This window comes from Amphiprion ocellaris, chromosome 4 (genome assembly GCF_022539595.1).
Source record: "Amphiprion ocellaris isolate individual 3 ecotype Okinawa chromosome 4, ASM2253959v1, whole genome shotgun sequence".
Taxonomy (NCBI): domain Eukaryota; kingdom Metazoa; phylum Chordata; class Actinopteri; family Pomacentridae; genus Amphiprion; species Amphiprion ocellaris.
In genome coordinates, this window is record NC_072769.1 from 26,342,067 (window position 1) to 26,356,662 (window position 14,596).

Here is a 14,596-nt window from a genome sequence, read left to right on the forward strand (position 1 = left end):
TGCGCCGGTGTGTGTGGGTGCATCTGTGTGTGTAAAAGGTGGATTGTGCGACACCAGGGATCTGGTTCTATACGATGTCTAGCGAGACATGAGAAGACATGCTTGGAATGAGATGGACTGTCACGTTGCTGAGGGTGTAACAAGCACCCGAGGCCCACGTTCTAGTTTTTTTTCCCAGGCTAGCATCATACAAGAAAAGTATATTTATTTTATATTTCAATGTCCTGATTAACAGTGTGACATAGGTTGCTCATGACACATGACTTGTGGAAAGCAGTTAGATTCGAGCCCTGACAGACTGCATGTAGCCCAGCGCTCCCCCTGCAAGATGACATCTGTGAGCCTCAGCGGCATTGCCAACATCACAGCACACAACAGATTGTAAATGTTATCAGTCCTGTCAGGTTGAGTCTATATTTGTCTCTGATATATGCTCACGGTGCTGAACAAATAGTATTATGACAACAAACAACAGCGGGTTGGTATTTTGACCAGAGATCTGACAAAACCCGGTCGGCTAGTGAGCTGTCACCTGGTCAGAGCTTTTGTGGCTGTAGCCCCCCTTCAGCCTCCCTGCACCAAACAGCTCGGCTTCGACGTTTCCTTACGGGACATCACCCCCTGGTGTCTGGTATGCAGGTGTCTAATCTGGGCTGATCCCTTTGTTCCCCATGTTTGGCAACGGTAGAAGCCCCTCGCTGGTCTGGGAAGCAGAGATGGCATTCCAGCAGCTCTCCATAATCCTCTGTCGGAAGTCCAGTAGACGAGTGGCTGGTGTTGATAAAACATGCTCCCAGTGGAATTTTACAGTTTGGGGAAGTTAGAGTCCTTGTTGTATGTAGAGAAGGAAAAAAAAACCACAGTATCTGCACTTTTTTGCTGCCCAAAGCAAGAAGCACATACACATAGAAATTAGTTTCATGGATTTGAATCTGAACAATTGCTTGTGAATACATTAGCAGCATATTTAATCGGCACAACAGAAACAACAGAACATGTTCAACCATCCTAAAAGCCGCATTACTTCTCTAACATGCTATTATATTAGTATCACTGGAGCTATCATTCTCACGATTCCACAATTGACAGCTCACTGGCGTCAGATTTATCACACATGTACTCTCAATTTAACCACCTGCTCCTGTACGCAGCTCAGAATACATTAAGATGCATCGTGGTTATCCAGCATTGATTTCTTGTTTTCACTGTTAGCAGCATCAAGTGGCCACTCAGTTAAAATATTGCTTTTGCCATCATATGTATTGATCCAGTCTGTGTCAAAACAACACTGCTTATTATTGCAGAGCCTATGAAAGGGATTTGGAAAAGTTTATAGTGTGCGTGTATGTGAGCAGGCATAAGGGAAAGAGAGAAAGCTAAGAAAATAGGATCATTTGACATGTCTTTTGACCACATCGGTGTACTGAACACTGTGCTGTGCTGCATTTAGCACAGCTATTTTAGTTTAAATCATTTACTGGAACATGCATTGTTTGTTAACTACTATGACTCTGTTTAAAACCATTAAGTAAATTGTAGGAGTAATTTATGTGTTTGCACGTGTGAACCTAACCCTAACTCCAACAAGAACCCCACTCACGATGGAAAGCAGCGTTTTGTCTGATTCAACCATCCAATTATCCTCAGAAACATGACAGCTCTCAGTGACAAAATTAGAAAAGACTGAGATTATAGCCTCAGAGTTACCTTCTGTTTCTTTCCCTCCTGTAGGTACTCATCCGAGTCATCGACACCAACAACCACCGGCCTCAGTTCTCTCAGGACGTTTATACCGTGAACGTCCCCGAAGACAAACCAGCAGGATCTGAGGTTCTGCAGATCAGCGCCGTGGACAGAGACGAGAAAAACAAACTGACTTTTACGCTCCTGAGCAGCACCGATCCATTCAGCCTGAGGAAGTTCCGACTGGACCCAGGAACTGGCATTCTGTACACCACCGAGCGACTGGACCACGAGGCGATGCGTCTTCACGTCCTCACTGTCATGGTAGGAACCAGTGAACACAGAACAATGCTTCCTACATGTTGTTTGTGAGTTTATTTTGGACTTTTTTGCTATATTACAAAGAGAGACAGCCATAAAATTAAGATAAGCTTGTTTGTTTCTTTGCTGTTTCAAATGGCTTTCTTGATTGTGCTGCTTTTCAGGAATATATTAAAGCTTGAGGGGCTAAGATGCTAGTGTCTGTCTCTGATTATTCTTTTTTCCCCTTCCCCTTCCGTCTCGCTTTGTTTATAAATGTCTTTTCTAGGTTCGAGACCAGGACATTCCAGTTAAGAGAAACCTTGTGCGTGTAATCGTCAACGTGGATGACACCAACGACAATGCACCCTGGTTTATAGGCACACCTTACTCCGGCCGTGTGTTTGAATCTGCTGCCATCGGCACGGCTGTGCTCCAGGTCACGGCTCTTGACAAAGACAAGGGCTATAATGCAGAGCTGGTCTACAGCATTGAATCAGGTAAATGCTCGCTAATTTACTGAGCTGCTCTGCTGACCCCGAGGGAAAACAGCCATAGCTTGAATTCAAACCCAATACAGAAGTGCCTTAAATCAGTATTCTGTCTAATGGCTAGTAGAGGGTGGCTCCACTGGCTCCAAAAAAAAGTTTGCCTGTATATAAAAAACTGACCCTACCTCCCATTTGATTTCTTAGCTCATTAAAAATTTTACTTGTGAGTTTATGGTCTCAATCATTAGTTTCAATTTCCTTCAATATGGATTGATGCTCATTTTGTGAATTATGATCCCGTTTAGAGGGAGACAGATGATAAAGCAGAGTTTGCTTTAGGGTGTGGCTACCTTGCATCATGTCCTCGGATTTTTAACCAGCTCCACCATCAAAATATGGTCATTTGTGGCTCTGACAAACCACGATAGCAACAACCAAAAACCAAACTCGAGGCTTCAGTACATTGGTAGCAACGTCCACTTCTTTTATGCAGTGTATCTTTGAGACACAATTTCCCCTCGTTTAGTTTTTTTTATCTTGCAGCGGAAAACTTTCACTGTAAAAGAAAGCAGATGAAATCAGCTTGTGAAAAATGTATGAGTCAACCAGCTCTCCCACTGCCCACTGGATCTTGAACATGAATGAAAAACTTTACAAAGAGTAGGAGAATATTGAAGACTTTGTGTAGAGGATCTCTGAATATGTGGGAGATGGCCCACATCCCTCTCAGATTTTCCCACAATGGTTTTCTGCTACAATAAGCTGCAGTTAGATTTTTGTTGGGACATATGCATATTTGAAATAGCTGAGATTACTTAGTGTGATTAAATTGTTGTTTGTTTTGTTGTGAGTCAGGCTTAGAATGGCTAATGATTATCTAATGCTGAAATGGTAGAATATCTACATTTTAAATGCTTATCAAACATCTTCCTAGTAAAATATGGTCTTTTTTGTCTTACAGGAAATGTTGCAAACTCATTTGCAATCGACCCCATTCTTGGGACAGTTACCGTGGCCAAAGAACTTGATCGCAGCAGCAAGACAGCATTTGAACTCACCGTTAAGGCAACTGATGGTGGAATACCTCCACTGTCAACCACAGCCACTGTAAACATCATGGTGACAGTTTCTGATAATGCAGCCCCCAAATTCATGGAAAAGGAGTTATCTGCAGAAGTCAGTGAATCGGCCCATCCAGGAAGTTTTGTGAGCTTGGTCACAGCTGTCAGTCAGTCATCTGTTTTCTACCAAATCAAAAGTGGCAACATCAACAACGTATTTGATATAAACCCAAACTCAGGGGTGGTTGTGACACAGCAAGCTTTAGATTATGAGACCACACCTCAGTACAAGCTCATCATACAGGGCACCAACATGGCTGGACTTGGCAGCAACACGACGCTTATGATTCACCTAAAGGATGAAAATGACAATGCTCCAGTCTTTTCACAGAGGGAATTCAAAGGCGTAATCAGTGAGTCGGCTCCCATTAACAGTGTTGTTCTGACCTCTGCAAACACTCCTTTTGTCATTCATGCCTCTGATGCTGATTGTGACCAGAATGCTATGCTTGTTTATCAAATCGTTGAACCTTTTGCACATAACTATTTTGCCATTGACTCGAGTACAGGAGTTATCAGAACCACAACAGCTTTGGATTATGAACAGAGGAGTGTTTTCCAATTCACAGTTCAGGTCCATGATCTAGGAATGCCACGACTGTTTGCAGAGACAGCAGCCAATGTGACCATTGAAGTAATTGATGTTAATGACTGCTTGCCTGTTTTTAGCCAAGAACTGTACGAGACAACCGTCATAGTGCCAACATACAAAGGGGTAGAAGTCATTCAAGTCAATGCTACAGACTCAGACTCTGGGCCTAACTCCAAACTTCTCTTCTCCATCTCTGAGGGAAATATTGGTGATAAGTTTAAAATGCATCCAATCACAGGCATGATCTCTATTCAGAATGTCACACAGCTCCGGAGCAGATATGAATTAAAGGTTAGGGTTTCTGATGGAAGATTTGCTGCCGTTGCAACCGTGAAGATCAGTGTGAAGGAAAACAAGGGGAGCAAGCTGAGGTTCACCCAGGAATCCTACAAAGCCTACATACCAGAAAATTCCTCTGAGAAGAAAAACCTAGCCATCATTGCTGCTGTTGGGAACCAGGTGAACGAGCCTTTGTTTTATAAAATATTGAACCCTGACAGCAGGTTTGAAATCAGCCGCACATCCGGAGTTGTGTCAACCACTGGGATTCCATTTGATCGTGAAGCACAGGACACATATGATATTGTTGTTGAGGTCACCAGGGAAGACAACTCTGAAGATGGGGCTCACGTTTTAGTAACTGTGACTGTAGAGGATGTTAACGACAACAAACCTATGTTTGTGAACCTTCCCTATCATGCTCTGGTCCAGATGGATGCAGAGGAAGGCCAGGTCATTCGACAGGTCAAGGCACTGGACAAAGACATGGGCCCAAATGCAGATATCCATTACTACTTGAAGGAACATCAAGAACACTTTGAAATTAGTTCATCTGGTGAAATCTCACTCAAAAAGAAGTTTGAGAAAGACTCACTCAACACAGACTTTGTCATAGTTGTCATGGCAAAGGATAGTGGAGAACCAGCTCTTTCAGCAGAAGTAGAAGTGCCTGTAACTGTGGTGAACAAAGCAACACCTGTGTTTGAGAAGCCTTTTTACAGCATAGAAATCCCTGAAAACATTCAGTTACACTCCCCTGTGCTTCATGTGCAGGCCAATGACTCTGAAGGTCCTCGTATTGTGTACACCATTTCTGAGGGAGATCCTTTCAAACAGTTCTCAATTGATTTCAACACAGGTGTTATTCATGTGGTTCAGCCTTTGGATTTTGAGACGCATCCTGCCTATAAACTAAACATAAGAGCCACAGATTCTCTGACTGGAGCACACTCTGAGGTGTTTGTTGATATCATACTGGAAGATGTAAACGATAATGCCCCTGTGTTCCTGTCAAAGACCTACTATGCTAATATTTCAGAGGCCTCTGTCATTGGTACATCTGTTCTGCAGGTTGATGCCAAAGATTCTGATACTGGCAATAACCAAGAAGTTTTCTTTACGCTGGTGGAGGAAAAGGGGAAGAGTTCAAATTATTTTAGCATCGACCGTGACACAGGAATCATCTCTACAGCTCAAGTTCTTGACCATGAAGAAATCCAGCAGCACAAGTTAAAAGTCCGAGTAGTGGACGGAGGAGTTCCAGCTCTCTCCAGTGACGTGACTGTGACAATAGATGTTACAGACCTGAATGACAACGCTCCAGTATTTACAGAGCACACTTACAAAACTACTATCAGTGAACTGGCTCCACGTGAACACTTCATCAGCCAAGTCCAGGCATCTGACGCTGACAGCTCAGACTCCAATAAGTTGGAATTCTCAATTATATCTGGAAATGAAGACCAGAACTTTGCCATCAACAAACACACCGGTGCCATCATCATTTCCAACCACCGTCGACCACATATGCAGCCTGTTTACAATCTTAACATATCAGTGTCAGATGGTGTATTCAGAGGCTCAGCTCTTGTCGTGGTAGCTGTTATTGGTGCCAACTTCCACAACCCCACCTTCTCTCAAGTGGACTATTTGGTGGAGCTTGTTGAAAACTCACCTGCTGGTACCTTGGTAGCAGAAGCAAAGGCGACAGATGATGATGAAGGCATTTATGGACAAATAACATACCAGATTGTCAATGATTTTGCAAAAGACAAGTTCTCTATCAATGACAATGGAGAGATTTTCACTCTGGAGAGTCTTGACCGTGAAAAACCAGATGAAAAAGTTATTCCTATTTCTCTTATGGCTAAAGACGGTGGTGGAAAAGTAGGCTTTTGTACTGTCAATGTCATTGTCACAGATGCCAATGACAATGCTCCACAATTCAGGGCAGCTGAGTACAAAGCCACTATTGCGTCAGATGTCCCAAGGGGAACATCTGTGGTTAAAATTGCTGCTTCGGACATGGATGAGGGAAGCAACGCTGACATTGAATATTCGCTTGAAGCAGATGTTGAAAATGTGGAGGAGAACTTTGAAATCCACCCAACCACTGGAGTCATTGTAACCAAAGAAAGCCTCATTGGACTTGAGAATGAGCTCTTTGCATTCTTTGTGAGGGCAAAGGACACTGGGAATCCATCCAGACATTCTGTTGTACAGGTTCACATCAGGATTGTCGCAACAGAGGTGCCAATTCCCAAGTTTGCCGAACCGCACTACCGTTATACGATTGCCGAAGACCTTCCCATTGGCACTGAGATAGATGTGATCCAGGCTGAGAGTGAGCAGCCAGTCCTTTACAATCTCGTGAAAGGCAACACTCCCGAGAGCAATGAAGATGAAGTGTTTGTCATAGATAGAGATAGTGGAGCCTTGAAGCTTCAGAAGAGCCTTGACCACGAGACGACCAAATGGTACCAGCTCACTCTGCTCGCCCAAACCAAACATGAGAATTATGAGATCGCTGCATCTGTCAATGTAAATATTCAGGTGAAGGATGTTAATGATAACAGGCCAGTGTTTGATTCAGACCCCTATGAGGCTGTTATTGTGGAAAACCTTCCAAGCGGAACTGAAGTTATTCAAGTCAAAGCCATCGACCACGATTCTGGCACCAACGGCCACATTGTTTACAGCCTTGACCCCAAGCAGAGCTCACAGGAGATCCCTGAGCTGTTTGCTGTTAATAGTGAAACTGGATGGGTGACCACCTTAAAGGAGTTGGACCGGGAAAAAATGAACCAATACACCATTGCTGTCCTGGCCACAGACCAGGGTGACAAAGTCCAGCACATTACTGGCACCAGAGTGGAGGTAGCGGTGGCTGACGTGAACGACAACCCGCCTCACTTCACCGCAGAGATCTACAAAGGCACCGTCAGTGAAGATGACCCTCCTCCCAGCGGGGTGATCGCTATCCTCAGCACCACTGATGATGATTCTGAAGACATCAACAAACAAGTGAACTACTTCATCACAGGTGGGTGTTTATTATTTTTTGAGACAGACAAGTAAGCCCAGAGTTTACTCTCAACTCTTTGTGTAACATTTTTTTCATGAACAGAGCTTGGAGGGGGAGGATTATTCATTTATGCCACTTAATATAATGATAATATCTCATCTTTGAAACATTACACATTAGTGTTATCTGTTCAGAGTCTGATTTATCGCCTAATCTGCCCAAGCTCTAGGCAAATATTTAGGTCATTATACTACAGAATGTATAATTATCTGAATAATGCTTTGAAATAGACTCTGGGAAATACTTCCTCTGGTGCTAATTAGCAATTGTGAAAAACTGTGCCAAGTCAGGAAATATCAAGAGGAATGAGAAACTGGCACTATCATTTGTTCGTTTCTGTTTCTTGGTTTACAGAACTGCTTATGCAAAAACACTGATTTAGGAATCAGAAGTGGCATTTTAAAGTCGCAGCAAATGCTTAAATGATGGATTTAGTAATTATTTACTGATATCTAATGGAATAATTGAGGGCAAATCCTTTGTATCTGTTTATTGCCTCAGGTTGCTGAAGTGATGTATTTCTTTTTAACATTAAACAGGAGGTGACCCTCTTGGCCAATTTGCCATCGAGCACATTCAGAACGAATGGAAGGTCTCTGTCAGGAAGCCTTTGGACCGTGAAGAGAAGGACAATTATCTCCTCAACATTACTGCCAGCGATGGCATCTTCACTGCCAAAGCCGTCGTGGAGGTCAAGGTGCTGGATGCCAATGACAACAGCCCAGTATGCGAAAAGGTAAAGTCTACTTTGCTGTAATTTCAGCCCTTAATTTCCATTTGTGGTGCTCTGTTTTCTCCTTGGTATTCACTTTAATTTCTTCCCCTCGTCCATTTCCCTCCCGCTACATCTGTCCTCCAGTCCTTGTACAGTGAAAGTGTCCCAGAGGACTCCCCTGCTGGCAGGCTCATCTTGCAGGTCTCTGCCACAGACGCTGACATCCGCTCAAATGCCCAGATCTCTTATGAGCTCCAGGGAGTTGGATCAGAATTGTTCATCATTGACTCTGACACAGGTGTGTATCTGTGCAGCAACAGGCATTTGTTCAAATACCATTCTGTAAAAAGAGCAGTTCTGGTGTGACATTTGGTGGTCAGTGGAAAATCATGACATCTATGAGTGAGTGTTATGTTTTATAGGAACAATTTGCCTTCCCTTTCTTTATGAATCCATCTGTGTCCGCAGTCAGTGAGTTCGGTTTGATTGCAGCTGTGCTGGAGGGTACTCTGCTTGTTAGGAAGCAGTATGTGGGACACTCCTGTTAAAGTCTCTCATGAAACACTCTTGGCCCTCTGCTTCGGGTCGCATAATCAAAAAGACAGCTCGGCGTGGCAGCAGTTTCACATTCTGCATGATCTTTGTGCAAGACGCTATTGTTTCTGTGTGTGTGTTTCTGTGTGTGTGTGAATTATTGCCAGCTGCAGTCAAAGAAAGATAGTTTTCTTGCGTCCAGTTGTTATTTACTTATTCATTTTTAAAAGAGCCAAGAACATTTCCCTGCAGGGCAACTGAAAGACCCACAGTGATACTAAAGTACGGAGTTGCACACTTATATTGAATTTATGGCTGCTACACTTACTGCCTGCTAATAATTTCTTCTGGGAGACCCTATAAATCAGACGTTGCATCTGGCTGCTGGGAGAGAAAAAATAAAAAAACAGAAAAAAAACTCAATGCAAATGAATCAAAACCAACCAGTTTTCAAAATAAATGCAAAGTAAATGGATAAAACAAACTCATCCAGTCGATTTTAACAACTATACAACGCACCTGCTGTTGCAGAGAATCTCCAGCCGTATTATGCCGAGGCTGACACCAACACAGACAATAAGGCAACAATACAATCCAGCTGTCTTTTGGCAACCCACAATACTGAGTTTCCAGCAGCCACGCTACTGTTATGGTGAGAGAGAGAATGTTATTTCTTTTTCGATGCAGACAAGTAGGATTATTGCTGATGAAGACCGCCAAGAGCCTCCGGAGTTTTCCAGAGAGGTTGTGGTAATGTTGGCTGCCACACATCCCAGAACACTTCCAAGCTGCTTTTAGCTACCAACTCTAATGTTTTCCTTCATCACCCCCCTTCTCTTCGCCATTCTCTCCCTACTGTTGTGCTCAATTACTTATTTGGTCCTCTCTCTCTCGCTTGAAAGCCATTAGTTGTTTGGCTGCTTTTTGCTTGGTTAGTAGACAGTAAATAAGAGTGTTAAACTGCTTCAGAGTGGACGAGGTTTGCTCTCGTATATAGAAACTCAATATTTTGATTCATTGCAATTTGAAACGCTGTTCTGTGGTTACTAAAGTGACATCCATCAACATCGCTTAACAATCTATGTCATTGTTTTTGCATTTTTCTGAGAATTGTTCTGCCTTACCCTCAGGGGAGTTGAAGACCTTGCAGCCCCTGGACCGAGAGGACCAAGATGAGCACAGGTTCAAAGTGCGGGCGGTGGACGGAGGAGGGCGCTACTGCGAAGCCGACATCCACATCGCCGTGGAAGATGTCAACGACAACTTGCCGCAGTTCTCGTCCGATCCCTACACCATCACAGTGTTCGAGAACACAGAGACCGGCACATTTGTGGCAAAATTGCAGGCAAATGATGTTGATACAGGTGAGCAGTTTTATTCAGGCACGGCTCTTCCATGACCATCCAACAGGAAACTACATCAGTCCATTACATAAAACATAATATATAGTAGGTAGGCGGACGCCATTACCGACTGTGATGGATTCTCTTACATTCAAGAGTGTTCGAAGTGGGAAGTCTGCAGCAGTTTTGACGATTACTTTAAAGAATAGTTCAGCTGTACTGCATTTGTTTTGCCTTCTGTTTGAGCTCAATTTGTATATGCAAATTAGTTTCATCCATATATATTAAAGCTGCTTATCTGTGAACAAGACAAGTGATTCATATTTGAAGGCAGCAATGGTCAATTTGGACTTGACTTTACCTTGTCACACGTCACATATGCAGCTATATCCAATAATAGGACAGATGTCAAAATACATAGAACCTGTCAAAACAGAGGGTCCTTCATATCCGGGAGGAGTAGACAAAAACGGGCTTCTCATTTCTTGCCACTAAGCCTCCATTTTGCTGCATTAAAGGATGACTTATGGAGGTAACTTTAATGCTGCATTTTTTTAAAAAAAAGGAACCCTGGGAGAAGGTTTTAAGGTTCATAAAAATACGTCTCAGGAAAGTCAGAATCTTCCTCTTCATTGATCCATGAGGATGACATGGATCATCAGCTCTTGTGACTTGAGATATAAAAAAACGAGACACCACCTTCCAATCTCTTTAAATGCTGAGTGTGAGTCTCTCTGCAGCTTCATACTGTGTCAGCATTTGGAGAAATCTAAAGCTTGGCCATGCAGTTGCAGCTTAAGGAAACATTTTAGCAAATGGACAGACAAGTAGAAGATTTAATTGACCATTTAATCAACGTTGGGGATTTTATATCAGACATTTTGTTCAGAAAGAAAACTCTTCAATCCCTCTACTGCTCATTTGTTGTGGTAAAGGGATGTCTTGATTTTGACCTGTTTGGAGAGCTTTTAATGCTTTTTAGTGCTTTAGATACATGTGAGACACTGGAAGCTTAAACAAAACTAGGCAATAAAAAATAAATTCTAAGATGGTAAGCTCACAAATGCCTGTACAATGTTCTCAGATTGTCATTAACAGCTATCCAGTGCATTGCTTGTGATAAAATAGCATGCACTTGTGGTTTAAGAATAGACTTAATGAATAGTTTTTCGGATCGTGATGTATGCATATGCATCTCGGCTGAGTGCTGACCGGCCGTGCACAGGTTATTATCTTTCCATTGTGGATCTGCATTACACTAAATGGCAAGAGGGAGGGATAACAATGTGAAATTTCATGAATGATCAACCCCTCAAATTAAAAGCTCCATTACACTCTAATGAAATTCTTCTCTCTTTAAGCTGAATTCTCAAAAGGGATGATTGCAATTTTCCATTTGCCTGATGCAAAGCCACAGGGCTACATATTTATCTCCGGCGTCTCCTCCTTTCAGCAAACATTGCCAATCACTAGGAGGCTCACACATGGATGGGTCTGAGAGCTTAAACCGTGCAGTTTAACAGTCATTTCAACTCCTGGAGACTTTTTTTTTTTTTCTCCAGGAAACCAGCAGACCTGCCTTTCCAAATTGCACCTTAAGTTTAGTGAAGCAGGACACACTAGCTTGAAGAACCATTTCAGCCTTTCAACTGACAGAGAATCGACACCGTCTCTTTCTATTTCCCTGTTTTTGTCCAGACTGACAGCTTGACAGAATGAAAAGGATGCTCCAACGTTAAAGGGTGAAAGGAAAGAGTTAGCATTAAGACATGTCTTCCCGTAGGCTTTACTGGCACAAAATTTGCTTCACATTTTGATTATCAAGGATAAGGGTACTTAAAGGAAGGGTGGAGGAAAAAAGGTGCGCCCTGTAGTTTTGCCAGAAGCAATAATTATTTGGAGTTACACGGAGTGAAGGCAGAGAGGGATGTGATCAGTATTTCTCTCACACACAGGGGCATTGCACACATCAAGAGTTATTTATTTTTTGTGTCTGTCTAGTATTTTTTGATTTAGTTGCAAGCTTGAAGCACAGCTAGCAAGTCCCAAACAGACATGCAGAGTGTACAAAAAAAAAAAAAAGGCGTTGTAGCTTTGACCCAGTTCACTCAGGCTTCAGTCGACTGTCTTTGCAGCCAACCATCAAAATGCAAAGCCTAATGTAACCCTCCTCCTAAGAGAAAAGAGTCGCTTTATCTCCCATATTTGCCTCTGCGTGTCTGAGTGGACTCATTTTTTGCGCTGGTTGCTGTGTGCCACAGAATCTATGATCCTTCTATAATGTTTGATACTTACCCACATCGCTACTCCCCAGTTCAGCTGGTTGTTCCAATCTCTGAGAGGCAGCACTAATCGCTGTGTTGTGAATATGAACCAGACAGAGAGACAGACCCAGACTGGTGCCCTTGATCTGTGATAAACTTCTAAATTCCTTCTCTGATTCTGCTTTGTCCTTTATCACTGGATCCAAGTGTCTCCTCTCCCCTTGCACTGCCCTGCTATGTGCTCTTTTTAAAAGTGGAGTTTCTTAGGGCTGTAGTAACCTTGGGAAATTATCGGTCTTCTGCTTCTTAACCAGTCGGTCTGCACAAGAGCTACTGAAGAGTATATTTCAAATCATCTACTGTTTTTGGTTGATCTGCCGTGTTTGGGTGTTGAGCTGTGATAGCCAAGCTGCAGCCACACCAACGACTTCCTTGACGTTGATTAGTTTGGAGCCGACTCTGAGTAAATGTTAAGTAAACGTTAAATAAGCAAGACCTCGATTAAGTTGGGTCAGATTCTAAATTGTGAAAACACAGGGGTGTTCAGAGGTGATCTGTTCCAAAAATAGTCTCACTTATGAAAGTAACACTGGAGATTGTCCAGTCAGTGAGAGTTTGTTTGGATGACAGGAAATGAACCGACCAGTCGACCTGGAAACAGTGTTGCTCCAGTGTAGAGAAATTAAAAAATTGCTTGCTTTATTCACCTTGTTGCTGCCCGATCCACATGTTCTTCACAAATCTGCCACCACGAGCTTTAGAAATATGTCTAAAAGTGCCAATTAACTTGTCAACAAAATTAAATCTGTCTGTAATGAAGATTGGTGTGCAGAGTGTTTGCTTTTATCGACAATGAAGAGATTAAATGAATAATGCAGTGCAATATTGTCTTTAAATTAGGGCCGTAACTAGTGGCTTTTTTCATTATCTTCTTGTCTAGGACATTTTAAAGAAATTGCAGTTAGATTTTGCAGTTTTGTCAATTGATTAATTGATAAATTGACTAAATGTTCCATTTCTGCTTTAACGTTTAACTCTCCAGCCCTGGGACAGTATAATGACAACTATCTATGTGTAAATCACTATTACCAATCACAATTCACTTAACCGCCATTAAGCAATCATCTCAACGATGATCAGAGCGGATGAAGGTGATGAGAAACCACATGAACAGGGTTCCCCCAGGTAGGCTCTCCAGCATGATAATGAGATCCACAGAGGATGGGGCACTTACCTGATAAATGGGAATATAATAGCGCCTTCCAAATGGAGTCCACCTGCAGAAGAGCATTATGATTATTATTGTGATCCGTCTCTGTCTTGTTTCTGGGAGCGTCTTGCTTGTGGGGGGACGTGAGTTATGAGGCTTGCATGGATCAGACGTTTACAGCTCCTGTTTATCAGAGGCTGTGTGAAAGATGGATGTTTTGGAATGAGGATGGAAGGTGACCGTTTTAATCGCTTAAGAATCAATACATCAATATAAGAATCAATATGCCTTATTGAAGGGAGTATTTCTGTTGATGTGGCCACTTTTCTTTTTGTTTATGATAACTATACTCTTAGATGTGGGTGGGAGGGCAGGCAACACAAGAGGTTAGACACGTCAACAAGTTGTAAACAGGAAATGAAACATTTATGCTGCAAAAAACCTGAGTCCTCCCTTTTTCTTTTGTGGTCATTCTAGGTCTCAATAGCGACATCATCTACTCACTGGTCGATTCTGCTGACGGATTTTTCTCCATCGACGAGCACACCGGTGTGATGAGCCTGGAGCGTCCTCTGGACCGCGAGGTGCAGTCGATGTACGAGCTGAAGGCCCGAGCCAGCGACCAGGGCTCGCCACGTCTGTCCTCGGTGTGCCAGGTGGTGGTTTCAGTCCTGGACATCAACGACAATCCGCCGGTGTTCGAGCACCGCGAATACACAGCTACCGTGTCCGAGGATGTGGCGGTGGGTACGCAAGTGCTCAGAGTGCAGGCGGCCAGCAGGGACACGGACGCCAATGGAGAGATCTCATACAGCATTATCAGCGGGAACGAGCATGGCATGTTCAGCGTCGATCCACGTACTGGTATGTGCTAGCACAAATTTTTCTTAGTCCCTTAAGTTTCTTCATAGATAGATCGATAGATAGATAGATTCTAATAAATTATAGTCATCCAGTTGCAACGACACATTCGGCAGAC

General features: G+C 42.9%; 1 protein-coding gene across 9 annotated transcripts in view; it reads left to right on the top strand.

Moving 5' to 3' along the window:
* Positions 1 to 14,596, top strand: part of fat1a (FAT atypical cadherin 1a) — an 81,697-nt gene that overhangs the window by 48,848 nt on the left and 18,253 nt on the right. For all 9 annotated transcript variants that reach the window (XR_002746241.3, XR_002746242.3, XM_023272461.3 and 6 more), the window contains 7 exons: positions 1,732 to 2,007; positions 2,273 to 2,483; positions 3,436 to 7,509; positions 8,091 to 8,287; positions 8,411 to 8,564; positions 9,931 to 10,164; positions 14,095 to 14,481. Coding sequence is in view for 7 of the 9 variants with exons in the window: in XM_023272461.3 (XP_023128229.2) it covers positions 1,732 to 2,007; positions 2,273 to 2,483; positions 3,436 to 7,509; positions 8,091 to 8,287; positions 8,411 to 8,564; positions 9,931 to 10,164; positions 14,095 to 14,481 (5,533 nt within the window). In the remaining 2 variants the exon portion in view is untranslated. The remainder of the gene's footprint in view (positions 1 to 1,731; positions 2,008 to 2,272; positions 2,484 to 3,435; positions 7,510 to 8,090; positions 8,288 to 8,410; positions 8,565 to 9,930; positions 10,165 to 14,094; positions 14,482 to 14,596) is intronic.